This window comes from Mustela nigripes, chromosome 9, assembly GCF_022355385.1.
Source record: "Mustela nigripes isolate SB6536 chromosome 9, MUSNIG.SB6536, whole genome shotgun sequence".
Lineage (NCBI taxonomy): Eukaryota > Metazoa > Chordata > Mammalia > Carnivora > Mustelidae > Mustela > Mustela nigripes.
This window is the reverse complement of record NC_081565.1, coordinates 871,434-898,157: the sequence shown is the minus strand read 5'-3', so window position 1 is coordinate 898,157 and position 26,724 is coordinate 871,434. Positions and strand designations below refer to the sequence as shown.

Genomic DNA, 26,724 nt, shown 5'->3' with positions numbered 1-26,724 from the left:
CTTTCTTTTTGGCAGGAAGGAACCTGAGTGGGAATCCCCTGAGCTGCCTGACAACCAGAGTGAGTCACCCCTTTCCAGCCAGCCAGGACCGAGGTGTCACCCGGACTGAGCGGGCCGTGGGGGCGGGTGGGCCGCTTCCCAGTCTGGGCGAGGCTGGGGCGTCAGCTCCCGTTCTCAGCTCTGCATGCCTCAGAGGCTTGTCATCAGAATCAAATTTTTTAAAATGTGTGTATGTGAAAATCCTTGGAAACAGCAAAGTCAAAGAGCATTTTCCTGCTGAAACCAATGGCAGGTCCTTTAAGATCGGCCCAGCCCTGCAGGCGCTGAGGTCTATAGGTGGCAGCTGGACCAGGAGGCAGGAACTTTGCCAGAGAAATCTCTTCTGGACTCGGGGCCAGGCCGAGGTGGCCACACGGTCCCGCATCCTGGAAGAGCAGGGTCGGACACTTTCTGGGAGCCGCTGCGGAAGGTAGGTGGACAGCTTCCTGATTTCACCCTGAAGGAAGGGGCGGGGGGACACTGCTGCAGGTGAACCTCCTCTTTGTAAGAAGCATTTCCTTCCCAGCTGCGGGTGGTTCCCGGGACAGCCTTGGTGTCCCAGATGCCGGGAGGAGCCCCGTTAGTTACGGGATTTGGACGAAACCTCACCGAACCTGTAAGTCGGCCTGGGGAGGTGCTTGTGGCAGACTCAGCCCGGGAGTTCGTGAAGCCACCGCCGGAGTTCAGACAGAGGCAGGGTGGCCTAGTGGGTGGGTCTGAGGACGTGGTTTGTAAAGGGGCGTTCAGACTCCAGACCGAGTAGTGTTGACGCACCATGTCGGCACTTGCGGACCAAGCGCAGAGCCCTTACATCACAACACTGCAAAGCCTGCCTCTTTTTCGGGTTTGTTTTGTTCTAAAGAATTTATTTATTGGACAGAGAGAGAGAGCGCGTGTGCGCACAGCAGGTGGAGTGGTAGGGAGAGGGAGAAGCAGACCCCCCACCCTACAGAGAGGCAGGGAGCCCGCCGTGGGGCTCCATCCCAGACCCTGGGATCATGACCCCAGCCGAAGGCAGACGCTCAACCACCGAGTCACCCTGACCCGCGTGTTCTTCCATGCGTCCTCCCCAAGCGTTCCCGTTGCTCGGATGATCCCTCAGAGAGGGGTGCTGAACGTGCCGGGTGGCTTGGGGTAAAGACTCTGACCTGAGTTTTCATTTGTCTTCCTGCAAAGTGCCGGGAGCAGGGGCGCCTGGGGGCTCAGTGAGTTAAAGCCTCTGCCTGCGGCTCAGGTCATGATCTCAGGGTCCTGGGTCTCTGCTGGGGGTGGGGGGGTAGCCTGCTTCCTCCCCTCTCTCTGCCCGCCTCTCTGCCGACTTGTGATCTGTCTGTCAAATAAATAAAATCTTTAAAAAGAAACGCAGGGAGCAGCTGCCACCCCCGAGCCCTGCTACGAGCGGAGACGGGATTCTTCAGGTGCCCAGCAGGACCGTGCGCGGGGGATGGTCTCCTCTGGCAGGTCCGGAGCGGCCTGGCCTCGGGTCACACACGCAGGGGCAGCGACCGGCCCGCGCTCAGCTCCCTTCCTGCGCCCGCCGCGGTTCATGGGTCTGCGTTTCCGATGGGCGGAAAGGTTCGCACAAGTAACCCCCCACTTAAAACCACGTTAAAAGGTGCAGTTTCGCGGCCTTTGAGCATTCCCGGCGGGACTTCCGGACCGGGGGCCGCAGTCCGTCCCGCTGCGCGCGAGCGCGGGGCTCCGCGGACTTCCCGCAGCCCTAACGCTCGCTGGGGCCTGCGCTGGGCAGCGCTGCGGGGAGCGGCAGGCGCTGCCGCGGCGCCCACGGGCCCGGCTCTCGCGAGCGGAGGCCCGCCCCCGCCCCCGCCCCCGCCCCCGGAGGACGGCGCCGAGCCGCCCGCAGCAGCGCGACGACTGCGCGGACCGAGCCGGGGCCCGACTTAAATGCTCCGGGCGCGGCGGCTCCAGCCAATCGGCGCCCGCTGCGGCCTCCGGCGCGCTCCTGATAGGGTCTGGCGTCAGTCCGTCAGGGGGCGGGCCGAGGCGGAGGGCGGAGGCGAGACCTGGCCAATCCGCGCCTGCTGCGGCTCGCTGGGCGCTCCCGGTAGGCCCCTGCGCCCGTCAGTCAGGCGGGCTCGGGGGGGCGGGTCCGCGGCGGCGGCGGCGGCTGGGCGGGCGCGCAGTTCCGGGCGCGCGGCGACCGTTGGTGAGTGGCGCTGTGGGGGTCGCGGGTCGCGGGTCGCGGGTCGCGGGGGGGCGGGGCCGGGGCGGCGGGCGCGCGCTGCGCCGGGGAGTCGGGGCCGGGGCCGGCGCGCGGGGTCGCCGCCCCGCGGGCCCGAGGGGATCTCGGAGCCGGGCCGCCCGGAAACCGAAAGTCGCAGCGCGGCCGGCGCTGGAAAGTTCGCGAACGCCCGCGGCGCCCACGGCGGCTCCGGCCGGGTGCGCAGGGGTCGCGGCCGGGGGCCGGCGCGCCGCACGCCCCGCGCCCCTGACCCGGCCCCCGGCGGGGCTGCTGACCTGGTGCGGGGACCCGGCCCTGCGCCCGCGGGGCTCGCCTGGCCGCCCCGTTCCCGCCCCCGCGCGCCCTCGCCCTTCTCTGCCCCTCGGGTGCCCCGCCCCACCCAGCTCCTGCGGGGCCTGGAGGCCCGTCTGGGTCCGTGGCGCTGCCCGGGACCCTCGAGCACCCGCGGGCTGGACGCCGAGCGGGGCGCGGGGGGCGTCCTTCTGCTCCGGCCGGAGCGCTTCCGAGCGCCGCTGTGTTCGCGCCCTCCGACGGCCCCCGCAGCCCGCGGCGAGCAGGGAGCGCTCGGACTGCGTTCCGAGGTCGCGCGTGTCGTGCCTGCGTCCTGACCGCCGGGCAGCCGGAGGGGGACCCGGGATGAACGCGGGGAGGGAGAGCGAGCTCCCTGAGGGCCCCGGGCGGTTGGAGAGCTGTGCGTCCCTGCGGTCCCGATCACCTGCGACGTCCCGGGTCCGTCTCAGCCCCAGGCATCCTGCTGTCCCTCGGGGCAGGAGGGGTGTCCCGTGTGTCAGTGGGAGCCAGGTGAGCGTCCCGAGGCGGGTGGTGAGGACGCGGAGGTGGCCTTGGGCACCGGGGTCCAGATCCTGCCGTGGGGCGACCTGGAGCAGCCTGTTCGGGCGTCGGTGGCAGTGGAGAGCCCAGGACAGCAGCTGACACCCTGCGCGGAGCCGGGCAGCTCACCGGGGGCTGGGAGTGGGTGGGCCGTGGCCTGTGTTCGCTCAGTGGGGCTTCAGGTGGCCGTCTCAGCCAGCCTCGCGGTGTTGGCCGCACAAGTGCAGTACGGCTTCGCTTCAGCCCTTCGCGAGCTCCAGAGACCGTCACTGCTTCTGGCGGTGGCTTCTCCACGCCGCGTATCTGGGCAGCCCCTCTCCCTGGGTGCCTGGTTCCCAGAAGAAAGCCCAGCCCCTGAGGCCCTGGCTCCTGAAGGCATGCACTGGCGCTTAGGGGCTCTGTGCAGGCCCTTTTTTTCTTTTGGTAACGTTTATTTATTTGAGAGCGAGACAGTGTGGAGCAGGGGTGGGGTGGGGCAGGAGAGAGTCTCCAGCAGACTCCCAGCTGTCAGAGCCTGACCCAGGGCTCAGTCGATCCAACGACCCTCAGGTCATGACCTGAGTCAAAAGCAAGAGTCCACACCCCCCACCCCAGGGCGCTCCTGGTGTAGCCCTTTTGGCTACAGGTGCTTCCCGACTTGGCTAGTCTGTGCCACGTATCCTTCCGGTGCCCTGCAGTGTCACGGATTGGTGTCCTGTGGCCCCATTGTGCTGTGTGGTGCCAGCCCACCCCTACCTCGGCGTCCTCAGCACCAGGCACGGCGCAGGGCAGGAGCCTGTGAAGACCGGTGCGGCGGGAGGTCGGGGTGAAGGCTGTGTGTGCCTCCGTGCCGCTCTGCCGTGCTGGCTCCCTCGGGGGGGGGGGGGGGGGCTCCGAGCCCAGCGGGCTTTCAGCTGGGGGTTCTCTCAAGTGGGTTTTAAACTTCCTGAGGCGGTAAATGTAGACGCCATTTCTTTGGGGACCTGAAGGAGTGGGTTACAGCAGTGCTTGTAATTTGGGGACTAGAGCACAGGACTCAGCCGTGGTCACTTGTTCCTGGGGAAAGCATCGTCTCCAGGAAGATGAAGGCCTTTTCGGTGCGTGTTTTGAGAGTCAGATCTTGGAAACTTCCAGCCCCCGTCCTCCCAGCGGCGTGATCGGTGCACCAGCAGGACGCCACCGATGGGGAGAGGCGAGGGCCAGCAGGTCCAGAGAAGAGAATCCGGGGAGAGTCACCCGCAGACTGTACACGTGATGCCAGGAATGCGGTGCGCACCTGTCTTCGCTGCATGCTGGAGTCCAGGCCTGTGCTTGGGGCGCTGTTCTCCGTGCGCTGGGTCTGCTCCCTCGTGGAGAGGAGTGGGACCGCTCTCTCGGGGGCTGGCCCTTGTATCCACAGGGAAGACATGCCACGGTGTCACCACAGTCTCCCGCCCCTGGACAGAGGGCCTGAGCCCAGGAGGGGCATGCAAGAGGCAGACTCCGCGGAAACTGTCCAAGGTCTGCGCAGGAACAGGCTTGAGGCCACGTTCCCGGCGGGGACCTGGGGGCATTGGAGCCCGGGGTCTCATGACATGCTTGTGGCTTAGGAAGGCGAGAACTCAGCAGGGCTGGGGGTAGGGAGTAGGATAGGAGGTGCCTCGGGCTGGCTCGTGCGGGATCAAGGACCGAGGTGCCCCATTTGGACTGGTGTGGAGGAGAGGCGGGACTAATGGACAGAGGCGTCCATGGAGGAGCGGCCAGTCGGGGAGACATGGCCTGGGTCTCTCCTGCCCTCCCAGTCCCTACCTGCTGGTGCCTAGCTTACATTCTAGAAGAGACCAGCCTGTGCGGCGCGGGTTTCCTGGCCGCTGAGAGGGAAGGCCTTGTGGAGGAAGCCCAGCCCTCGGACCAGCAGGGCGGTGGGCGGAACCATGGGGCAGGCCCCTCTGGCTGCCGGGAGGGCCAGTCACGGGGGTGGTGGCCAGGGTCTGGCCGTAGCAGTGTGTTGGGGCGAGTGCTGCAGGATTCACTGACACGCTCCGGTGGGTGGGTGAGAGACAGCGGTCTCAGAGAATGTGGCTGCAGCAGTCGAAGGCGGGGGTGCTTCTTGGCTGAGATGGGGGCCCAGCTGTGGAGGGGGCGGGGGGAAGTGCGGGCACTGACACCTAGAGGTCAGGGGGAGGGGCAGGGGAGCAGGGCAGTCACCTGGGCCAGGAGGACTGGAGAGTCGCTGCACCACGACCAACAGATCACCCTGTCCCTATCGAGAGCCCCGGTCTTGAACCACAGACGCTGAGCTTCAGGGTGGCAGTTGCGTGAAGACGCGTGAGCCCACACCTGGACCAGAAGCGCCTGCACGGCGCTGGCTCGCGATGCCGATGCGGTAGTAGGAGCAGGTGTTGGCCGTGAAGTTGGTACCTGGCTGCTCTCTGGCAGTACGCCGAGCCTGGAAAAACGTGAACTACAGTAGAAACTTATAATTTTACAGTGGATTTCCAGTCCCGGCGGAGGGGGCGGGTCTTGGGCTTCCCCTGCTGATTGGAGCTCTTGAGCACTGCCTTGGCGGGCTTCTCGGCCGGGTTCGGACCTGGGTGTGGGCAGCTGAAGTGGGACGTGGAATCTTGGTGTCGTACAAAGTGGAGCTGTCAGTGGGCACGTGAACTTGGAGAGCTCGGTCCCTGGCATTCGGGTGTCATCGGCTGAGGGTTGAACCCGCGTGTCTGCTGGCGGCATGGTGATACCCCCCTTCCTGCCCGGCAGCCAGGCACCCCCGTGGCTCATCTGTTATGAGTTTGGGCAGCGCCTGGTTGTGGGAAGGAGAGAACCTGTCTCTCGGGGACCCGCGCCACTGCCCTGTGCTCATGCCCCAGGCTGGAATGGCAGGGCAGCTGCCCTGTGGCCTCCGGCTCAGCTGGCAGTTTCTCGCAGGGACGCCCCTTTCCCTGGGTCCTTGTGCTCCGCACCCAGACAGGACCTGAGCTTGTCCAGGGGCTGGATGCCCCCCGCTCTCTGGGGGGCTTCTTCCAGGTCAGAACCTGGTTTTCAGGTTGCTCTGCCATTTTCAATATTACGAGACAAGGTTGTTTTGGAGAGGATTCGGGATTTATTAGGGACTTAAGGCCCTTTTAGACTCTTTGAGAATAGAAATCCCATCTTTATAAAAATTTTTTTTTGAAGTTGAGGTATATGTGTGACAAAATGTGTGAGCCCTACGGACACGGCGAGAGGTGCGCGCTCAGCCGTGTGTACGGGCACTTCTGGCGCCCCAAGAGGCTCCCTTTTGGTCCCGTTGGTTGGTGTGGAGGCCCTGACCCTCTGAATGGAAAATGGCTGTTTCTCTACTCATGGTCCTTCTGACGCCAGATATGTGGTTCCTGGGACCCCATCCGTGGGCTCCGTGGTTTCTGGAGCGGCTCAGGGAACTCCCGCAAACACGGATTCAGGAAATTGCTGATGGGACAGACACACAGGGTGAGGCGTGGGGCGGGGACGCGAGCTTCCATGCTCTCCAGCACACCGCCTCTCAGCACCGTGACCGTCCCCAGCCCGGGAGCTCTGAGCCTCACTCTTCAGGGCATTCGGGTGCTCGGTCACAAGAGCAGGATTGATTAAACTATTGGTCGTTGGTAATGAGGTCAGGCTCCAGCCCCTCACCCTCCCTGGCCTTGGGGTGGGGGTGGGCATACAAGGGGCTTATGAATAACAGAGAGCCACCCCCCCCCCCCCCCCCGTGGCTCAGGAAATCCCAGGGGTTTTAGGAGCTTTGTGCCAGGAACAGGGAAGAGGAGGGAGTATCTGGCAGGTTACAGCCCCATGCCGCCCAAGGGGATTGCCTCCGGCTTCTGCTGTCCCAGGGTCAAGCTTCGGGTAACTGGAACCGTTCTGGAAGTACTGTTTTGTGTCTGGTAGAAATGCTCTTTTTTTTTTTTTTTTTTTTAAAGATTTTATTTATTTACTTGACAGAGATCACAAGTCGGCAGAGAGGCAGGCAGAGAGAGAGGGGGAAGCAGGCTCCCCGCTGAGCAGAGAGCCCGATGCGGGACTCGATCCCAGGACCCTGAGATCATGACCCAAGCCGAAGGCAGCGGCCTAACCCACTGAGCCACCCAGGCGCCCCTAGAAATGTCCTTTTAACCAAACAGAAATCTGTTCGTTGTAGGAGCTTCGTGCACTCGTGTCTGCAGCCTGGTGTGAGGGAACGAGTGAGTGTGAACTCCAGGACACGCGAGTCAGAGTGCTTGTTCCCGCGTGCCCGCAAGCCGCTGCAAATGGGGCAGGTCATAGCGCACTTCCCCGGAAGAGGATTTGGAAGCTTGACGGGACCAGTAGGGTGTTCTGGTTTTAGGTTGGGTTGCTGTCGACTCCTGCACGCGGTAGCTGCCCCCCCCCCACCCGCCTGCCCGGGCCTGTGTCCGTGCGGCGGGCCGTGCTGCTCATCCAGGGAGGCCCCCAGGCCTGCGGCATTTCAGATGGTTGGGCGTGGGCAGACCACCTAGACGTTCCGAGGTTCAGGGTCAGAGACAGGGAAGTCTTCTGGGGCTGAGGCGAGCATCGCAGCGGGACTTACCGTGGTGACGGCCTTCAAGGTGTTACTTTTTCTTTTTTGTAATTTTTGTCAGAGAGAGCACAAGCAGGGGAAGCGCAGGGAGCCCGATGCGGGGCTCGATCCCAGGACCCTGGGATCATGACCTGAGCCGAAGGCAGACGCTTAACCCACTGAGCCCCCCAGGCACCCCTCAAAGTGTCACATTTTGGAACAACGCTTTAGAGTTTTCAGGATGTCTTTCATTGCAGTTCTCGAAAGTTCAGATGTGTTTACGAATGAGATTTGAACAACACGTTTAGGGACGGAAGCTGGGAACCCCGCAGGCACAGCATGGGCGGCGCTGGGACCCCTGGGCCAGTGTGAGGTGTGGCCAGGCTCCTCGGGCTCTCCAGGGCCGCTTCTCCACGTTCAGAGCAGGAGCACAGAGCATCACCGTGTCCGCCAGCCGGGACCACCGAGCAGGCCGTGTTGGTGAGGTCCTGGAGGCCTGGCTGCGCGCCGTGTGGCCTTTTACCTTCCTCATCACTCAGAGAAAGAGGCCATTCGTGTGGTTCTTCTAGAGCTCGCGGGAGTCCGTTGGTGGTCAGTGTAGTGAGTTCAGCCGGCCAGAGAGCCGGCCCGGCTTCCAGCGGATGGAACGCCCACGCCGAAGCAGGAGGCCCCGACTCCCGGCGCTGAGGGCGGCGGCTCGTGCGGTTTCACGAGAAAAAAGCGTCACCATAGCTCTTGTACCCTGTCATGATGGGGTTTGTTTCTCTCTTACTTTGTCCGTCCGTGTGAAACACGGCTGTGAGTCTGGAGTCCTTCTCGTGTGTTCTGTTTCGCTTGTCGAGTTGAACATGAAACAGGCGTGAAGCGTCTCATTGCTGTGGTTGGTGTTACTTAAAGGTAAACGTCTCCGTCTAACGTAGTCCGTAGAGCAATGACCGTCAGATTGTTGATGGGTCCTGAAATCGGTTTCGTAGCGTGCCCCGAAGAAAGGCGGGACACGCGGGATGTCTCCCCTGAGAGTAAGTGCACGTGGACGAGTCCTTTGTTCGCTCAGTGCTTGTCACACAAACGTGCCCTTGAAGACTGTGGGCTGAGGACGTCCTCCACCTCGGTCGCCCTGGCCAGCACCATGCGTGCACCGGTGAGCTCTCAGGCTCTTGGGTTAGCTTTTCCACCAGAGGGCCTGTTGCCGGTACCTTCTAGTGCCCACGCATGTGTCCTAACGGCTGGAAAGAATGACTTCCCCCAGTCGTCAAAGGGACTGATGGATGGTGCGGGGGCCCAGACACACCCACACATGCTGACGGTGTGTGACCAGCGCGAGGGGCTCTTGGCGTCCTGCTGAGCGGCCGTGGGTACCCCCCCACCCCCTGGTCTGTCCAGTGGTTGGAGGAGTAAAGGCGGGTTACAGAGCTGGAACGTGTGTGCTCTCGCTTGCCACCCCGGGCAGGCCTCACAGACCCAGAAGCCTTCACTGGAAGGGAGTTTGCCCAGTAGACGGGAGACAGGGCCACACTGTCACTGCTTCCTGTGCTGTCCGGACAGCTCAGGACAACGAAGACAGACTTACAGGCGTAGGAAAGAGGCCTGTTCTTTCAGAACGTCCCGGTTTGAAAGTTGGCGTGTCCCCATGCACATGTGAGAAGACAGGGATGTGTTTCCGGGGGCATTTGGGGAAGGAAGCTGCTGGGAGCGTTGGCGGTGGGGCTGGGCAGCTCGGGGTGAGCACGGATTCACGCCAGGGTTGCTGGGTCCTCGTGCTTTTCTCAGGGTCGGCGGGGCCAGTTGATTTTGAAATACTGGACATTGGACAGTGTGTCCCGTGGAAGGCCGTAGATGTCTGTCCCTTTTCCAGCGCGTGCGTCCTAGCTGCTTTGCCCTGGCGGCCTTGCCAAGGCCTGGGGGCTAGCAAAGGGCAGCTCCCAAGGGAGAGGGACCCTGCTGACGGTGGCCAGAGAGCAGAGCAGTGGTGCCAGGCGGGCTGCGTGCCTCCTCTCGGGGGTGACATTGGAGAGGCCGACGTCTAGGGTGGCCGCCTCCTGGCTGCTGCCTCGGACCGAGCACGGGCAGGTCAGGATTTCCTGCCGGGCTGACTGCGGGATGTTTGGGCTAGTCAGGAAGGCACAGGCGTTAAGGACTGCGGATGGCCGGTGTTGGCGGGAAGGTGGCATCCGGCACGCGCTCTGCCCATGGGTCACAGCGGAGTGGGCCGGGTGACCTTGAGGGCGGCCGGTGGGTCTGGAGGCTCCGGGTGGGCGTGCTGAGCCTCGGGCCCGTGTGTGCGGCGGTTGGGCCGGCGGCTCCTGGTTCCTGCAGAGTGCTGGGTGCCGCTCCTCCCTCCACCGCCGTTCAGCCCGGACCCCTCACTGCCGGGCAGGGCTGTTGCCCCACAGTTGGGGCCCGTCCGAGGACCCCCGCCCCGCCGTGACCTGCTCTCTGTTCTTCTGCAGGGCGCGGTGGTGCGCGGCTCTCATGGCTGCAGCCGGCGCGACCCCTCCCGGCTCCCTAGACCTGTTGCAGCCCGGCTTCTCCAAGACCCTCCTGGGGACCAAGCCGGAGGACAAGTACCTGTGCTCGGCCTGCAGGAACGTGCTGCGCAGGCCTTTCCAGGCACAGTGCGGCCACCGCTACTGCTCCTCCTGTCTGACCAGCATCCTCAGGTACGGTGGGGCGCCTGCACGTGTGCTCCGGGGCTGTCCCTGAGGGCAGAGGCGCGGGCTCATGACAGCGTGAAGTCCGGGACTGGGGAGGCGGGGCTGCCTGGTAACTGGGCACTGCGGCCGCGGGGAGCGACATACACACTGATCCCGGCCGCGATCCTGTGGGTCGCGTGGGCGCAGGACCGCTCACCGGCCCCCGACTGGCACGGGCATTTGCACGGGCTGCACCGCTCTAGTGGGTGGACACGTATGCAGGAGCCCCTGGCGGCCGCTCTGAGTGGCCCGTGGACGCAGGGGTGGGCGCAGAGAACCCCGGTGTCTGCAGGGGAGGGGGTCTCGCGGTCGGAGGGTGCGGGTCGTCCCCCCAGCTCAGAGATCTTCAGCGCGGAGCCTGCGTGCGAGCTCGCGAGGGGACGAGGGCCGGGCGGGAAGGCGAGAACACAGCGGGGACTGCGCGTGGCCGGAGACGCCCGCGCCCTCTGCGTCGTGTGACGGCCGGCCTTCCCCTTTGCTCGCTAGCTCCGGGCCTCAGAACTGCGCCGCCTGCGTTCACGAGGGCATATATGAGGAAGGCGTCTCGATTTTGGAAAGCGGTTCGGTAAGTGAAAAGTCTTCGAGAAAAAAACATCAAAGTGAACAGAAAATGTTCTGGTGTTTTTCTAACACCCCCGAGGGCCGCGTGGTGCCGGAACCGCTGGGATGCGGCCCTCCCAGCCACGGTCACGTCCAGAGCTGGGAGCGGCCGCGCCAGAGGCGTCTGGGGCCTGGGCCTCGGCCTGGGAGCCTCGCTGTCCGGTGGCGGGGTCGGCGGCGGGGTCGGCGGCGGGGTCGGCGGCGGGCCTCTGGGAGGAGGAGGCCTGACCCTCGGAACGCTTTCCTCAGGCCTTCCCAGACAACGCTGCGCGCAGGGAGGTGGAGAGCCTGCCGGCTGTCTGTCCCAGTGACGGCTGCACCTGGACGGGGACCCTTAAAGAGTATGAGGTGGGTGTCCCCTGCGCGGCCTCCGAGCCTGAGCCCCACCCCCAGAGCAGTCGTGCGGGGCCTGCACGGGCCCGCTGGGGAGCCCGTGGCTGCTCGCCGTCCAAACGCAGGGTCTCACGGGGGTTGTGCCTCGGGGGAAGATTTTCATGGCCGGGCCCAGTTGTCCGCTCGGCGGGATGCCATGGCAGGGTGGCTGCAAGGGGACAGAGGTCATGCTGGCTCTGAGGGCACCGTGGCCACATCTCCCGGAACATGCAGGAAAAGAGCTTTTTTGCTTGGTGGGATCTTTCTGGGTGTTTTCAGACAAGGACTTTCTTACTTAGAACCGCGTGGACGTTGGGAGTGGCAGGAGGATCCCGCATGTTCCGTCTGTGGCCACAGATCGGCCCTGGCCAGTGACAGGGCAGCGGCTGGTGTGCCCGTGTCAGTGGGCAGGGCGGGCTTGCGTCCCCGCGTCAGTGTGCGTGGCAGCTGGCGGGCAGACCGGCGCAGCCGCTGTGGCTCGCTGCTGTGGCTGTCCCCGCTTTGTAACTAGCGCGGCTCTGACGGTCGCCCGTACGCTGACGGCATGGTAGCCGGGTGTCCTCCACCTGAGGAGGAGACGAACCGTATTTGGTCCGTCCACACTGTGGACCAGTATTCAGTCATACAAAGGAAGGAGAGAAATCCTAACATGGGTGGACTCGGAGGCTATTGTGCTCAGTGACGTGAGCCCGTCCTAGACGGTTGGTCCTGTGGGAGCCACTCCTGCGAGGGCCCCAGAGCAGCAAAACCCAGAGAGGCAGGAGGGGGCAGGGCGACCACCAGGGCGGGAGGCCAGGAGTCGTGGCGAGTGGCGGGTTGGCCTCTCGCGGTGGGCAGCCCTGTTGGTGAGGCCGGATGGGCTGTTGGTGTGGAACCCTGGCTCTCCAAAGCTCAGGCATGCTTCTGCCCCAGGCCCTGGGATAGCCCCTGTCATAGGGCGGACACTGGGCACTGCGTCGTGATGGTGGTGGAGGGCCCGTTGGGGCTGGAAGTGGGACCTGAGCTTCTAGCAGGCTTCTCCCTTCCGGCTCCCGGCCTGTGTGCCGAACTTCCCTTGTTTTCTTCTGTTTTAAAGATTTTATTTATGTATTTGACAGAGATCACAAGTAGGCAGAGAGGCAGGCAGAGAGAGAGGAGGAAGCAGGTTTCCCGCCGAGCAGGGAGCCCGATGCCGGACTCGATCCCAGGACCCTGGGACCGTGACCTGAACCAAAGGCAGCGGCTTCACCCACTGAGCCCCCCAGGCGCCCCTCCCCTTGTTCCCTTGACCAGTCAGACCCCCTGGTCTCTAGGCTGTAAGCCATGTGTTTCCAGACAGCAGCTTGGCTGTGTCTAGGGAGGAGGCTCTGGTGGGGCAGGCTAAGAGATGCACTTTCCGTCCGGCGGGCACCTGGGTCTTCGAAGTGGAGCAGCTCTGGGCCCCCCACGCCCTTTCTGGTGCCTCCCAGACTCCCAGGATTGAGACCCAGAGGCCCCCGGGTTGCGTCATGCAGGCAGAGGTTCTGCTCAGCAGAAGGGGCAGCTCTGACTGCCCGGGGGTGTCCGGAGAGGAGGCCGTGGGTTTGTGGATCTCTCTTGGGGGGGTGGAGAGCCTGAGCAGGCTCTGGTGCTTGGGTGGGTATAGGAGGCCCTGTGGGGCATGGGGAGTGGGCACAGGGAGCTGTGCTACCTTCTGCAGGGACCCAGAGACGCCCTGGGCACAGGTGGAATCACCCCCACCTTCGAGTCTGAGAGGCTGGTTTCTGCTGCCTCCAGGCCCATAGTGTGGGCGGGTGGTGGCTTCGTGGGCCTTGGGCATCGGGCCAGGGACCGCAGCCAGCCTGTGGGCTCGGCCACGGCTCTGCAGGCATGTAGGCTGGAAAGTCCCTGGCTGGCCCGGAGAGCCCCGGAAAGTCCCTGAGAGGGTGGGTTTGGTCATGTGGGAGGGCGGGCGCTGCTCTGGGACGCTAGGCCTGGCCCTTTGGTAAAACCTGTCCTTGGCTGTGAACGTCACAGGCCTGAGTGAGATCAAGGCCTCCACGTACACCCGCCCTCCACTCCGAGCCAACCTGGCTGCCCTTGGCGGAGCTCGAACTCGTGGTGGCGTTATGAAATGCTGGTGCCGTGGCTGAGCTGTTCACAAGTTCCCGGTTAGCCTTTGAATGAGATTTTCCTTTGCAACAGTGTCTGATGTTTTCTAAGAAGGCAGTGACTTCAATCTCCAGTTCGGGTCAGAGACGTCTGTGGAGCGCCTGCCAAGTGCCAAAGGTGGCCCCGAGTGGGCGCAGGCCTATGGTGGCGGCGCGGGAGGGCCTGGCCGGTCGGGGAAAGGCTCTCCGCAGAAGCGCCGGAGAGGGACACAGGTCCCTGGAGGCCACAGTTGAAAGGCGAGGCCGGGGCAGGCGTGCTCCGTCCCCCCACACGTGCCAGCAGACTCCGAGGCGTCACAGCACTGCTTGCAGAGGCAGCTGGAATTCTGCTGGAACAAATACCGATTTCTCCAGGGTGTGCTTCTCTCTGATGCCACGAGGGCGGGGTGCCCCGCGCCTGCTCCGAGGCAGTCCTGGGGTGACAGATGTGCACGTGTCCGAGGTCGGACCCGCTACGGATGGCAATCAGCAGAGGGCTGTGCCCCTTGCCCGTCTCGCTGGTGCCAGCTCGCTCTGTGCTGCCTTGGGGGCACCCCCGCAGCGATCCCCAGGTGTCCTGCCGTGCGGTCAGCGTCCTTAACTAACTCCGAGCAGCCTGTCTGCGGGTATCGTATTCCGTCTCGTGAGCCGTGATCACTTCTGGGACTCCTCCCGGGTGCATTGTGACTGTTACGAGGTTGGCGTAGCCCAGACGCTGCCTACCGTTGGTTCACGGGGGCCTGCGTGGCGTCCGTCTGCCACAGCCCTGGGGATCCTGGGGGTTTGGCGAAGGTGGGCTCTGCTGCAGTGCAGGTGGGTTGCAGGGGCTAGGCCACGTCGGCCGGGAGCCAGGCTGAGGTGACTGCGTGGGGCTGGCCCTATGCTGGGCCATCGTGCGGCACGGCGTGTCCTAGCCAGCCAGCCTGGTGTGCAGCCTTCCTACAGCGGGACTTCGCGTGGCAGCCTGTGGGATGCTCGGTTGGGCTGCGGCGGCTAACCAGGGAGGCCTGCTGGGAGCGTGGATCTGGTCTGGAGTGTGTCCCCGTGGGAGGGGAGAGGACAGGGGTGCCTGCTCCAGGAGCTTGTGGCATGGGCGCTTGCGAGGAGGTGTGGGCCCCATCAGACGTGTCCCTGGAGTTCACTCGTGACTTCTGCTCCCTCTGTAAGTGCTGGGCTTTTGCCCCAACAGCCAAGCCTGTGGCACAGGTTGGAGACATGGCCAGCATGTTCTCCGCCCCGGAACAGCACGTCTCTGGCCCCCCCTGCTTCTTTCAAATGCGCCACGACCAAGCTTGCTGGGGAAGCCCTGAAGACCCAGTCCCCCGGGAGGGCATCGCGCCCCGTGGCTGCCCCAGCCCAGAGCTCTGTGCAGATGCTGAGCCCACAGTGGAGGGCTTCCTCCTGCTCTGGGCCAGTCCAGGACTTTCCTCTCACAGTGATCTCGCCTCCTTCCCTAGCAGGCTCCTCGTCGCCCCCAGTGTGCCCTAGTGTGTCCTGCCTAAAACTTCTTATGTGGTGCCGAGTGAGGTCGTCCCGGCACAGAAGGACCCATTCTGTGTGTGAGCGGAAACTCGCTGGAGGACGGAGGCATCGGACCCACAGATGCGGGGGTTCGGGGCAGGGTGGGGCCGGGCACAGGGTTCAGTGGGACAGAGTCCAGTGTGGGACGAAGACCTTGTTCTGCGGACAGACGGAGGGGACAGTGCCCCATAGCGGGAATGTGATTGGCGCCCTTAGAAGCAGTTAAGATGGTAAACTTCATGTCGTGTATGGTTTACCACGATGAAAGTCCCGAACAGCAAACAAACCTGGAGCCCCCGTTCCTCTGCCCTGTGCCCCTCTGCTGTTCCCCTTCCTGGCAGACTTGCCACGGGCCTGCAGGCTGTGCGGGACCGTGGGCTCCGGGCCCTGCAGGGCCGGCCTGGGACAGGCCTCGGGTCCTTGCCCCTGCCCTGCCTCACCTTTGGCGCCGACCCCCCCCCCCCCCGGCCATGTCCCGCTGTCACTCAGGAAGGCCGGCAGCTGAGGTTCAGCCGGGTTCCCGCGCCCACCTGCGTGGTTCTGCGGCTCCAGAGGGGCAGCGCCTGCCCAACCTCCTCCCTCTACCTCTGCCGCGCCTCCCCACACGTTCCTCCCCGGGGCAGGCGGCTGGAGGGCCCCAGGCTGGGCCTGGCCTCCCGCAGCCACCACACGCCCTCCCCGTGCACGCTGCCTGTGCGGGCTGTCAGAGAGGGACGTGGCACGAGCTGCGGGCTCCCGGTCCTTCGCTGCTCGGTCTGGCCGCGTGGCCTGTCTTTCCAGCACGGAGACTCTCGTCACTCCCGGGCCTCTGGTCCACTTAGAAGCGGCCCTGCTCTAGGCCCTCCACCCGGGGCATGGGCTCTGCCGCCCGTGGAGCGCCCTCTGCTCCTGCTCTCTGCACCCCACGCCGTCGCTGCCCTCAGCGGCCCCTCTCGCTATCTGGACCGTGGTCCTCTTGTCCCCGAGTGTCACTCCGGAGCATCCCCAGGGAGGAATGCTGTGGGGTATCCCGTGGGCGGGGTGCCGACAGCTAGACTCGAGTCCTCCTCGCCTCTGACCTGGAGCACAAGTCCTGCAGCGGATGAGATCCGGGCACGCGGGGCGGCACCCCTCACCTGGCACCTGTGGGGTCGGCACAGGTCCCAGTGGGCCTCAGCAGGGTGGCCATCTCCGAACGCACATGGGGCCCGGTGATGGCGGCCTGTAGTGTCCCCTGTGCGCCGTGTTGACGCTTTGCTGCCTTTGTTGCCAGAGCTGCCATGAAGGACACTGCCCGTTCATGCTGACCGAGTGCCCGGCGTGCAAGGGCCTGGTTCGCCTTGGGGAGAAGGAGCGTCACTCGGAGCACGAGTGCCCGGAGAGAAGCCTCAGCTGCCGGCACTGCCGGGCGCCCTGCTGCTGGGCGGACATGAAGGTGAGGGTGCCCGGCCCCGTGGGGCCGTCACCGCACCGCTGCGCCGCGCCCTGCGCCGCTGTGGCCAGTTTGGCGCTTCGGCTGCGTGCCCCCAGCCCTTCCCTCCCAGCCACGAGGTAGAAGGTTCTGGGTGGGGAACTGGGTTGGGGATGAAGGCAGAGCGAACGCGTTTTAAAAAGCTGTTTGAGTGTAGCAGGTTGCACCCGTACGGCGGCCGTGCAAGGGCCACGCCGCCCGCACTCGTCCGTGTCCGTGTCCGTGCGTCCCAGGCTGCGTCAGGGTCCCCATGCTTACCGCATGGGTCCCAGGCTTTGTGTCATTCTCTCTCAAAATTCTTGAGTCTCTGGAGAGCTGTGCGCGCTGCTGTCATTTCCAAGTCTTCCTGGCGACTCGCTGCCTTCCCGCCTCACTCGGGTGTCCGCGTTCAGTGACGTCTGTGGCGCCTGTCCCCACACTGCTTCTCGATGACGTGTCTACAAGGTCTTTTCATCTGTAATGGTGCTCTGGGGGTGTCTTTCTTTTCTTTTCTGCCTATTTGTTGTAATAGCTGGGCTGTAGTGTTGGCCGATGGCGTCCCCGGGGTCCCCTGCTGCGTTCCTCAGTCCCCTCATCTGGAGCCATCTGTGTGGAGGCCTCCTGAGGGCCAGACTGCCTTGGGGCGCCTTGGGGGGGCTCCCGGAGGCATTCCCGCCCCCGCAGGGCCGTGGCCTGTCCTGCTGGCCTTGCTCCTCGGGGCCAGAGAGGCCACTGGCACCCTCCATGGCCCGGTTTCGGGGTGACCAGCAGCAGTGTCCCCCCGAGGCACCAAAGGTGGCTTGTCCTTCCTGTGGTATCCTGGAGCTGCCAGATGAGGGGGCGGCTCTGACCTCCGGTGCTTCTGAGCGCCTGCAGGACCCACCCCATTGGGGGTCTCAGGAGCTGCTGCCCCAGAATGCGGCCATGAGTCGGTACGGGTGACCTCATGCACGCCTTGGCCCCCATCTGCTGTCTTTCAGGCGCATCACGAAGTCTGTCCCAAGTTCCCCTTGACTTGCGACGGCTGTGGCAAGAAGAAGATCCCACGGGAGAAAGTAAGCGGCTTCCTGGGACCGGGGCTGGGGGAGCATGTGCTTGTGCCCATGGTGTGGGGCTCTGACCTGGCCCCAACGGGGAAGTGTCGGCTTGTGGTGAGAGCGTTGGGTCACCTGTGGGCCACTGTGTTGTCACGCGGAGGCGGAAGTGACCCAGCCTGAGAGAAACGACACATGCCCCAGACCCTGGCCCAGCGCCTCCCCTGGCGCCACTGTCCGTCTACGTCTAGAACACCTCAGTGGCCGGGGTGGGGACTCTGCTTTTGTTTGTTTTTAATTTGGTCTTCTTGAGAGAGAGCGTGAGCACGGGGCAGGGTCGGGTAAGGGGCAGAGGCAGGGGGACAAGCAGACTCCATGCCGAGCAGGGAGTACGACGTGGGGCCTGAGCTCAGGCCCCGAGGTCATGACCTGAGCCGAAACCCGGAGCCGCTGAGCCACGCCGGCTCCCCTCGCTGTTCCGTTTTAAGAGAGGCCGCGTTGTGGGCTCGGACTGGCTGTCGCGGTTACGATTTCTGCCCGATTCCGTGTCAGCAGCCTGACCTGCTGCAGGGCGTCTTGGTCCCTGCTAGTCTCAGCCTGGGGGGCGTGCTGGTGCTGGCGCCCCGGACGCAGCCCCTGCGCTGCACACGCCAGCAGTGACGCTGTGCTGGCGGCCGGTCTCCGGCTCCTCTGGCGCTCGTGCGACACGCGGTCGGGCCCCGCGTCTGCAGTCCGGGAGGCGGGCTCTCGGGGGTGCGCCGCCATGCGTCTCTCTGCTTACCGGTCTCTGAGATCGCCCTTCAGGACCCAACGGTCGCGGATGTGGGTAAAACGGCTGTGTGGGTCCCGAGTGAGAACTAGGGCAAGTGTGCTGACAGGTCAGAGCCCAGGTCCCAGCCCCAGCAGCGGGTGGGGTGACACCTCGGGGCTCGCCCTGCGACAGCTGAGAAAGACCATCCCCGGAGTTTCCGTTTGTGGTTCTCGGATCACGAATTCGATGGGCCTTTGGGTTAGGGTTCACCTGCATTTCTCCTGCTGGGCACCAGGGACCCCTGGGGATGGCTGCCCGTCTCCTGCGGTGGGGAGAGAATCTTAGTCCCTCTTCTGTCTGCTTCCAGAACTCTGTCAGGTAGCTTGGATCCCGGTCGTTTGTCCTTTTACTTAGTTCGGCGTTCTGTCTGTCATTTGGCACTCGTAGCCCTGATTGTCGTTCTAGGCCCCGGAGGATGGAGGCAGACGGACCGTTCTTAAGGGGTCCCGTGGCCGCCCCTTGGCCTTGCCCACCTCAGAGAGCAGCGTCCACCCCGTCTTGGCCGGCAGGAGGGGCCGCTGGCTCCGTGGCCGGCACACGTGCTGTCGCTCTCTCTCTGGCTTCTCCCACCTGTGCTGCTGGGCAGTGCGGTTGTGCGCCGGCGCCAGGCTGGGTCAGTGGTGGGCGTCTGGGCCCTGGCGGGGCCGTCTTCCCTTCTCCCACGGCCCCGGGCCTCGGACAGCACGCGGCGCTGAGGCCCGAGTGCAGGACCGGGCCGCTGCGGGTGCTCGGCCGCTGGCCACGGTGCAGGTCCCCAGGCCGCACACTCCCCTCCGCACACCTCCCTCTGTTGACGCCCGCAAGCTGCGCCTGTGCGTGCGTGTGCGCGTGTGTGTGCGCGTGTGCGCGCGTGTGCGCCTTGGGCTGTCCGACTGGGTCGTCAGAGTCCGTTTGGTGTGAGACGGAAGAGGCCGGGCAGGGAGGGCAAAGGAGAGGCGCTCACGGCGACCTTCCGTGTAGTTCCAGGACCACGTCAGGGCGTGTGGCAAGTGCCGGCTCCCGTGCAGGTTCCACGTCGTCGGCTGCCCCGAGTTGGTGAGTCCCACTGGCCATGGGTCCGCTGGGGCCTACGGCAGCTCCCTGTCTCCCGAAAGGGGGCCCCGCGGAAGCATGCTGGGCGTCCTCTTCCCCAGCGCGGGCCTTGCTGAGCCTCCGGCCTGGCCTCCTGGTCTCCCTCCCACCTCCCCTGCGTCCTCCTCAACCCTCAGCTGTCCTGGCCTCGGCTCGGGCTCTGCTCCGTCCACTTGTCCTCGTGCTCACTCAGGGCCCCACCTCTGACCACCTCCCTCTGCTGAAACTGCCCCGGGCTTTGTACCTCCCTGATACCTCGTGGGCATCTCAGGCCTCAGCTGCACTCGGACCCCGCACCCCAGCCCTCCCACCTGTCCAAAATGGGCAGTCTGTGTCCCCCCAGGGGTGCCAGCAAAGCCCAGCAGTCAGTGTGGGCCTCCCCCGCCTTCTGCGCCGCGTCCGGTCCACCCGGGGAGGTCCGTGCTTCCTGCAGACAGGTCCGGGACCCCACCTGCCTCCCCTGTCTCGGTGGCCTCTGTGGCCCTGGTGGGTCACTGGCCTGGCTGTCCTCACGCACACGGACCTGTTCCCACCCCAGGACCTTGACCTGTCGGCGTCTGTGCCGCTCGCTGAGGCTTCTGCTGGCCTCTACCCTTCTTTCCCCGACTGCTGTGTCCCCGGGGGTGGGAGGTGCAGCCCCGACTTTCGGAGGGCCTGGGGCACGGCTGGCGCGCTGCTGCCCGCGGACCCCCTGGCAGTCCTTCCGTGGCGGTCGTCGCGGGGCTGCTGTTCTTTGGAGCCCGGACACCTGGTCTCAGGTGCGGCCCCAGGAACGGCCCCTCCCACCGTTCTTTGCATTTGGTGACGTGGCAGAGGTGGTGTTCCCAGCCGTCGCGCTGCCGGCGGCCTGCTGTGGGCCCAGAGTGCCGCAGACGCAGGCTTTCTAGCCAGTGGAGCCAGACGTACCCCGAGGCTGAAGGTGGTGTTGGGCTCATTGCTCTGACCCTGACCTCAAGCCCCTAGCCCCGTGTTACGCCTGCGCTGCCCCCCCCCCCACCCCTGGACCGCCAGGGGACCACCTGTCCCAGCACCACTCGGGATGAGCTCTCAGGGCACTGTGTCTCGTGGACTTTGGTGTTCGAGATTATCTAACGTTTTTATTTTTATTATTTTATTGTTTTTAAAATATTTTATTTATTCATTTGATTGACAGCGAGAGCAGGAACACAAGCAGGGGGAGAGGGAGAGGCAGACTCCCCGCTAAGCAGGGAGCCTGATGTGGGGCTCCATCCCAGGACCCTGAGATCGTGACCTGGGCCAAAGGCAGAGGCTTAACCCACTGAGCCACCCAGGTGTCCCTATTTTTATTTTTATTTTTTATTTTATTTTATTTTTTTTTAATTTTTTCAAAGATTTTATTTATTTATTTGACAGACAGAGATCACAGGGAGGCAGAGAAGCAGGCAGAGGAGGAAGCAGGCTCCCCGCTGAGCAGAGAGCCCGATGCGGGGCTCGATCCCAGGACCCTGAGATCATGACCTGAGCCGAAGGCAGCGGCTTAACCCACTGAGCCACCCAGGCGCCCCGATTTTTATTTTTTCAAAGATTGATTTGAGAGAGAGCCACGTGCAGGCCTGTGGCAGTGGGGAGGGCCAGGGGAGAGAGACTCTCAAGCAGACTCCGCGTTGAGCGCAGAGCCGGACTCAGGACTTGATCTCACAGCCCTGAGATCGGACCTGAGCCGAGACTCGGAGTCAGACCTTAACCAGCTGAGCCACCCAGACGCCCCTGAGAGTGTGTAACATTTTAAAATTTGGGAACATCTGGGTGACTTAGTTGATGAAACATCTGCCTTAGGCTGGGGTCATGGTCCCAGGGTCCCGGGACCGAGCCCCGCGTCGGGCTCTCTGCTCCGCGGGGGGTCTTGTTCTTCTGGGCTTTCTCTTCCTCCTTTTCTCTCTTCTTTTCTCCCTCTCAAATGAAATTTAAAAAATTTTTTTTAATTTTTTTTTTTTAAGATTTTATTTATTTATTTGACAGACAGAAATCACAAGCAGGCAGAGAGGCAGGCAGAGAGAGAGAGGGAAGCAGGCTCCCCGCAGAGCAGAGAGCCCGATGCGGGACTCGATCCCGGGACCCTGAGCCGAAGGCAGCGGCTTAACCCACTGAGCCACCCAGGCGCCCCTCAAAAAAAATTTTTTTATTTGTTGTGAAGTTTAGGAGAAACTCAGATGCGTGTGATAAAGAATATTGAAGACTTTGGGAAAGGTTAGCTTTACGGGTCTCCTCTCCGCCTGGGCACCTTCTTACACGCGTGTGCTCCTCCCTGTTATGTCAAGTACAAGCAGAGAAGTTACTAGGACGGTCTGTGCTTCGGAAGGTAGCGACTCCAGGTAGCAACAGGTCACACGCGGGGACATGTCCCTGCCCTGCCTCACCTTGCAGCCCGTCCACGGGGCTCGGGCAGGGCTGAGCCCCCGCTTCTGTCCGCAGGTGGAGAGCGAGAAGCAGCCGCAGCACGAGGCCCACTGGCTCCGGGAGCACTTGGCCATGCTGCTGGGCGGCCTCCTGGAGGCCAAGCCCCTCTCTGGGGCAGGGGACCCCTTCCTGAGCCAGAGCGAGGTGGGGGGCTGGGAAGCCAGCACGCTGCTCCCCAAGGCTGCGGAGCTGCAGCAGCGCTGTGAGGCCCTGGAGAGGAAGACCGCCACCTTTGAGAACATCGTCTGCGTCCTGAACCGAGAGGTGGAGAGGGTGGCCATGACCGCCGAGGCCTGTGGCCGGCAGCACCGGCTGGACCAGGACAGGATCGAGGCCCTGAGTAACAAGGTGTGGGCCCGCGGTGCTCGGGGCTAGTCCGGGCGGGGTCCGGGGCATCGCGGCGCCTGAGCGGGGATTTCAAGGACGGCCCCTTGCTTTCTAGCACAGCGTTCTTTCTGCTTGTGTCTCCTCTGTTCGTGAGCTCTGCTCACTGGATGGGCCTCACGTGGGCGTCCCAGCGGCTGCTCCCAGGAAGCCTTGTCTCTCTGGCCTGAGGGGGTAGAGGTGGCCGCAGGGCACGGGCCTCGTGGTTGCTGTGGGCGCTGCGAGCGTGTTTCCTGCACTTGAGCTAGGAGCTCTTGATCTTGGGCATAGGTGGGGTTGGGCATCTTGTGGGGACGGAGCTCACTCGAGACAAGCTGAGCCCAGTGAAACCTTGGGGGCCGCTGGGGGCTGCTGTGCTGCCCGAAGCTGGTGGAGAGGTGGGTGTGGGGCACTGCCATCGGCACCTCCCCGCGAGGGGAGCCCCGCCCGCCGGCGCCCGGGAAGCCCCACGCCCTCACAGGGCCCCCGTGCCCCCAGGTGCAGCAGCTGGAGAGGAGCATCGGTCTGAAGGACCTGGCGATGGCGGAGCTGGAGCAGAAGGTCCATGAGATGGAGGCGACCACCTTCGACGGCGTGTTTGTCTGGAAGATCTCCGACTTCGCCAGGAAGCGGCAGGAGGCCGTGGCGGGCCGCACACCCGCCATCTTCTCCCCAGGTGCTGGTCTGGAGTCCGCCTCAGAGCTGCTGCGGTCTGAGACGCCAGCCGCCTCCCCGAGAGGGCGAGGGGGCGGGGGGCTGCCTGCGGAGGGCTTCCCCGCGCCTGCCGCCGCTCCGCTGGGTCTTCAAGGCTGGAGCCGCGAGCGGGTGCTGGGAGCAGGGGCCTCTGCTCTGCCTTGGCCGCGGTGCTCCGCAGCCCTTCCCGGGGCCGCCGTGCCCCTACCTGCCCGGGCCCCCTGCATAGACCTGACCCCCTCTGACGGAGAGAGCCACACGCGTCTGTTACTCCCGTAGCGCCTTCAGAGCTGCGGGCTTAGCGTGTAGGTCCCTCTCCTGCGGGCGGCCTGGGGCGGGCCGGGGATCGCAGCCCGTAGGCAGGGCTGCTGTGTGGTCCTGCCGCGTCTCCTTGGCCCGTCCGGGACGGAGCACACGCTCTTGGTTCCAGGGGGTGGGGGTGGGGGGCAGACTGTCTGGGCACCGTCCTCTGGGCTCTGGACGCCGGCAGGCCCGTCCTTGCTAGCGCGTTCCCGGAGGAGCAGGGTCACCCCTGCCGACGGGAATCTCTCCCGAACCGAGCTCTGACAGAAGCGGGCCGAGGGCAGGGGGTCAGGCGTGCGCCCCGGCTGGAGCCCCCCCTCCCACGCAGCTGGAGCAGAGCAGGGTCCAGCTCCTGCAGGTGCGAGCAGGAAGGCAGGGAGGTCCGCTAGTGGGCGTCTCCGGGCACCCTGCTGGGTGTTGGCCGCGGCCCCTCCAAGCCGGGCTCAGGTCGACCAGCGCCGAGCTTCACGGCTGGTTCACGTGTGGCCGTGGTGGGCTTGCATTTGGGGTTCTTAGAAAGGTTTTCCTAATTAGTTGTTGTTGCTTCGGGACGCTCGTGTCCGTGAGGAGCTAAGCGTCCGGAGTCGGAGGACGGGTACGCGCCCCCAGACCTGGGCGTTTTCTGCGTGTGTGGGTTTCTCAGGGAGCCCTCGGCATGGGGTCACGGGCGCCGTCTCCCCACAGCCTTCTACACGAGCAGGTACGGCTACAAGATGTGTCTGCGCATCTACCTGAACGGAGACGGCACCGGGCGTGGGACACACCTGTCACTCTTCTTCGTGGTGATGAAGGGCCCCCACGACGCGCTCCTACGCTGGCCCTTCAACCAGAAGGTGCGTGAGCCTGTCCCAGCGGCTGTCCTGGGGGCCCCGAGGGCAGTGAGGTAGTCAGGATAGGCCCTCGGGCTCTGCGCAGTCGGCTCCCAGGCTGCCCGGCCCCTCGGGGCCGGCGGTTAAAGACGCTGCCTCGGAGTCGGTCCCCGAGGACGGGTACAGCTGGAGAGCCTGTGCCTTTAGGGGTCACGGGCGCCCCGAGACCCGGAGTCGGCTCCTGGCGGAGTGATTGAAGGCGCCGGCGTCCTTTCCCTCCCCACGCGGGGCCGGCCCCGTGGGCTTCCTGGTGGAGGCGGCGTGGCTGTGGCTCCTGACAGACACAAGGACTGTCCCTTCAGGAGGGCAGTGGGTGCTCTGCGAGCTCTTCCGTATGAGAGCCTCTGTCACGTGACTGCGAGTTGGCAAGGCGCCAGCCAGCATGGCTCCGCAGTGTCCCCTGCGGCCTCAGACCTCGGGGCCCGAAGGACAGAAAGTGCCGGAATGGACACCGATCACCCAGACAGGGAGTTGGGGCCGGGTGGGGCGTGACTCGGTGTCGTCCCTGTGCGGCCACTCTCTTCCAGGTGACCTTAATGCTGCTCGACCAGAACAACCGGGAGCACGTGATCGATGCCTTTAGACCCGACGTGACCTCGTCCTCTTTCCAGAGGCCGGTCAGTGACATGAACATCGCCAGCGGCTGCCCCCTCTTCTGCCCCGTCTCCAAGATGGAGGCCAAGAACTCCTACGTGCGCGATGACGCCATCTTCATCAAAGCCATCGTGGACCTGACGGGGCTCTAGCTGCCTCCCCCCAGGGTCAGGTTGGGAGTCAGGGACCACGGGGCCAGTGGCTCGGTGACGAGCCACCACGCAGGGCCTGAGCCTCGCAGCAGGTGGGCACCTGCTGTGTTCACGTCCCACTGGGAAGGGGCCGCCCTGGGAGAGGCCGCTCCGCTCAGGCCCCGCGGGGTGGGCTGCAGGCCTGCCAGGAGCTGGCGGAGGGCCGGCCGTGCGGGCGCTCGGGGCAGGGGGAGCCGAAGTCGAGGGGAGCCGGCACCGCGTCCCCGCCCAAGGCCTGGAGAGAAGGGACGTTCTCGGGCCTGGCCGCTACTCTGAGGAGAGGTCCTGCCGTGCAGGCCTGGCCAGGCCAGCGGGCGGGAAGGGCTCTCTGTGTCCTCAGGGCATCCTGTCGGCTGCCCCTGTGGCAAGTGTGGGGTGCGCACTCGGCCCTGCGGCGAGACAGGATGGGTCGGCTGCCCTGTTGGGCTGCGGAGAAGTCGTTATTAAAGTGTTAAATCTCTGGTGTGTGGTGTCCGTCTGCCTCTGGCCTCAGTGGTGGTCACCTCAGGGCTGTCCTGGCCCTCTGCCCTCCTATGGCCCCTCCCCACAAGTCACCAAGTCCTGAGAAATTACGTGGCGTCCGACACAACAGCTCGTTCCCGCGCGCCCTGCTGAAGCCGACTCCTCTCTCCTGGCACGTTCTTTGCTGGCTCCTGGCCTCGGGCCTCCCCGGGGTGCCTCGAGAACAGGTGCCTGTGTGTCCCCACCATCCACGCAGGGACCTCTGGCTCAGGAAGAGCAGCTTCTTTGGCATTTGCCTCCCCCGAACCAGGACTTGTCCCGACGCCAAGCATGTCCTCCTCCTGGCGCAGGCCTGAACCTCTGTGGGACCTGGGTCAGGGCCTCTGCCCGGTGCCGTGAGGGACCGGGGCAGACTCGGGGTCCTGGCCGGTGGCCGTCTGCACTGTGTGGGGGACCCCCTCGTTTGTTCTCGGGACTGCCTGTTCCAGAGGGCCCAGTCGGGGGCAGCCCGGGCGTCTTTGTGGAGAGCCCACGACACATGCGACCTCGCCTGACCCGACTCACTTCCCTGTGTCGAGAGTTAAAGGGACAGAAAAGCCTGAGGAGGAGGAAGCGAGCCCCCCCGGATGCGTGCCGTCGCCGTCATGCTCGGAGAGACGCGGCAGGAAGGTGAAGTGCTGCCTGGCCCTTCCCTCCAGCGCTCCCGGCCCCGGCCTCATGAGTTTCTGTCCCGCGTTCCCACCAACGGGACCACGGGGTCCTCGCAGAGCTGGCCCAGGCTGGCAGCGCCCGCCCGTCGTCCCCATCCCCCCACGCCACCCCCGTCAGGCTCCTGGCCGGGGAGCACGGAGGCCTGCTGGGCCGCGGAGCCCAGAGACTCGCCTGCCCGCCCTTGGCCGCCTGTCCCCGGGGTTGTCGGTCCTGGTTTCCCGTCGCAGGACCGGTCCGTAGGCGAGTCTGCGCTGTGCTAGCGCGGGAGCCTGGAGCAGGCGGGACACGCCCGGTGTCTGCTTCCTGGGGACTCTGCCACTGACCACTTAGGAAGTGCCAGGTCTCCCCAAGAAAATGCTTTTGGGTTTTTTGTGAGGTTTTTAAAGCTTTTTCACATTGGATTTTTACTTTGGGAATTTGTGTGGGGGCGCGTTTTCTTTCCCATTAGGTCAGCTCGGATAAACCAAGGACATGAGTGAATTCACTTCCTTTCCCTTAAAACAGAGCAATAACGTGAGAGGGTTGGAAAAGTTTGGGCCGACAGGGCAGAGTGGGGGGAGAGGAGTCAAGAGCGGGAAGATGCGCCCATTCGAGAGGGGGAAGGAGGGGTGGGGGGGCCGGAGCGCGAGGAGGGCCCGGACGGGGCTGCCTGCCAGTCGGCCCTTGCTCTCCAGGGCAGCGGGCCTGCAGGGGCTCGGGGCTCTGGGTCTGGAGAGCTTGCTAGAGGAGTGCCGCGGGCAGAGGAAGGCCATCCGGCTCCAGGAGGAGTGGGGAAGGTCTTCACCAGAGCCAGGGCACCAGGCGCCGCCCCTGTGGGGAGCCCGAGGGCCTCTGGACACAGCAGGGGCTCTAGAGACAGGCCCTGTGACAGGTCTGTTCCCGTCCCTTGTCACCTCCCAGAAGGCAGCAG

At 64.6% G+C, this 26,724-nt stretch overlaps 1 protein-coding gene across 7 annotated transcripts; it reads left to right on the top strand.

The window, feature by feature from the left end:
• Window positions 1–118: 118 nt before the first annotated feature.
• On the top strand, window positions 119–25,101 carry TRAF2 (TNF receptor associated factor 2). Of its 7 annotated transcripts, XM_059410270.1 has the most exons (12): window positions 119–469; window positions 566–655; window positions 10,022–10,231; window positions 10,751–10,829; window positions 11,114–11,212; window positions 16,118–16,279; window positions 17,275–17,349; window positions 19,100–19,174; window positions 21,644–21,976; window positions 22,490–22,667; window positions 23,672–23,820; window positions 24,384–25,101. In XM_059410270.1, the coding sequence occupies exons 3-12, from the start codon at window positions 10,044–10,046 to the stop codon at window positions 24,600–24,602; spliced, it is 1,557 nt and encodes a 518-aa protein (XP_059266253.1). In that variant the 5' UTR covers window positions 119–469; window positions 566–655; window positions 10,022–10,043; the 3' UTR covers window positions 24,603–25,101. The 7 variants fall into 7 exon arrangements, with proteins under 7 accessions (XP_059266253.1, XP_059266256.1, XP_059266258.1 ...); XM_059410273.1 differs by lacking the exon at window positions 566–655; XM_059410268.1 differs by lacking the exons at window positions 119–469; window positions 566–655 and adding an exon at window positions 1,429–1,614.
• The last annotated feature ends 1,623 nt before the right edge of the window (window positions 25,102–26,724 follow it).

Excerpts from the sequence above, each read along its gene's own strand:
- TRAF2 (XM_059410268.1), top strand. The coding sequence starts at position 1,484 with ATGGTCTCCTCTGGCAGGTCCGGAGCGGCCTGGCCTCGGGTCACACAC. Across the intron at positions 1,615-10,021 it reads CGTTTCCGATGGGCGGAAAG|GGCGCGGTGGTGCGCGGCTC; the intron begins GTTCGCACAAGT and ends GTTCTTCTGCAG. Across the intron at positions 16,280-17,274 it reads GCTGCTGGGCGGACATGAAG|GCGCATCACGAAGTCTGTCC; the intron begins GTGAGGGTGCCC and ends GCTGTCTTTCAG.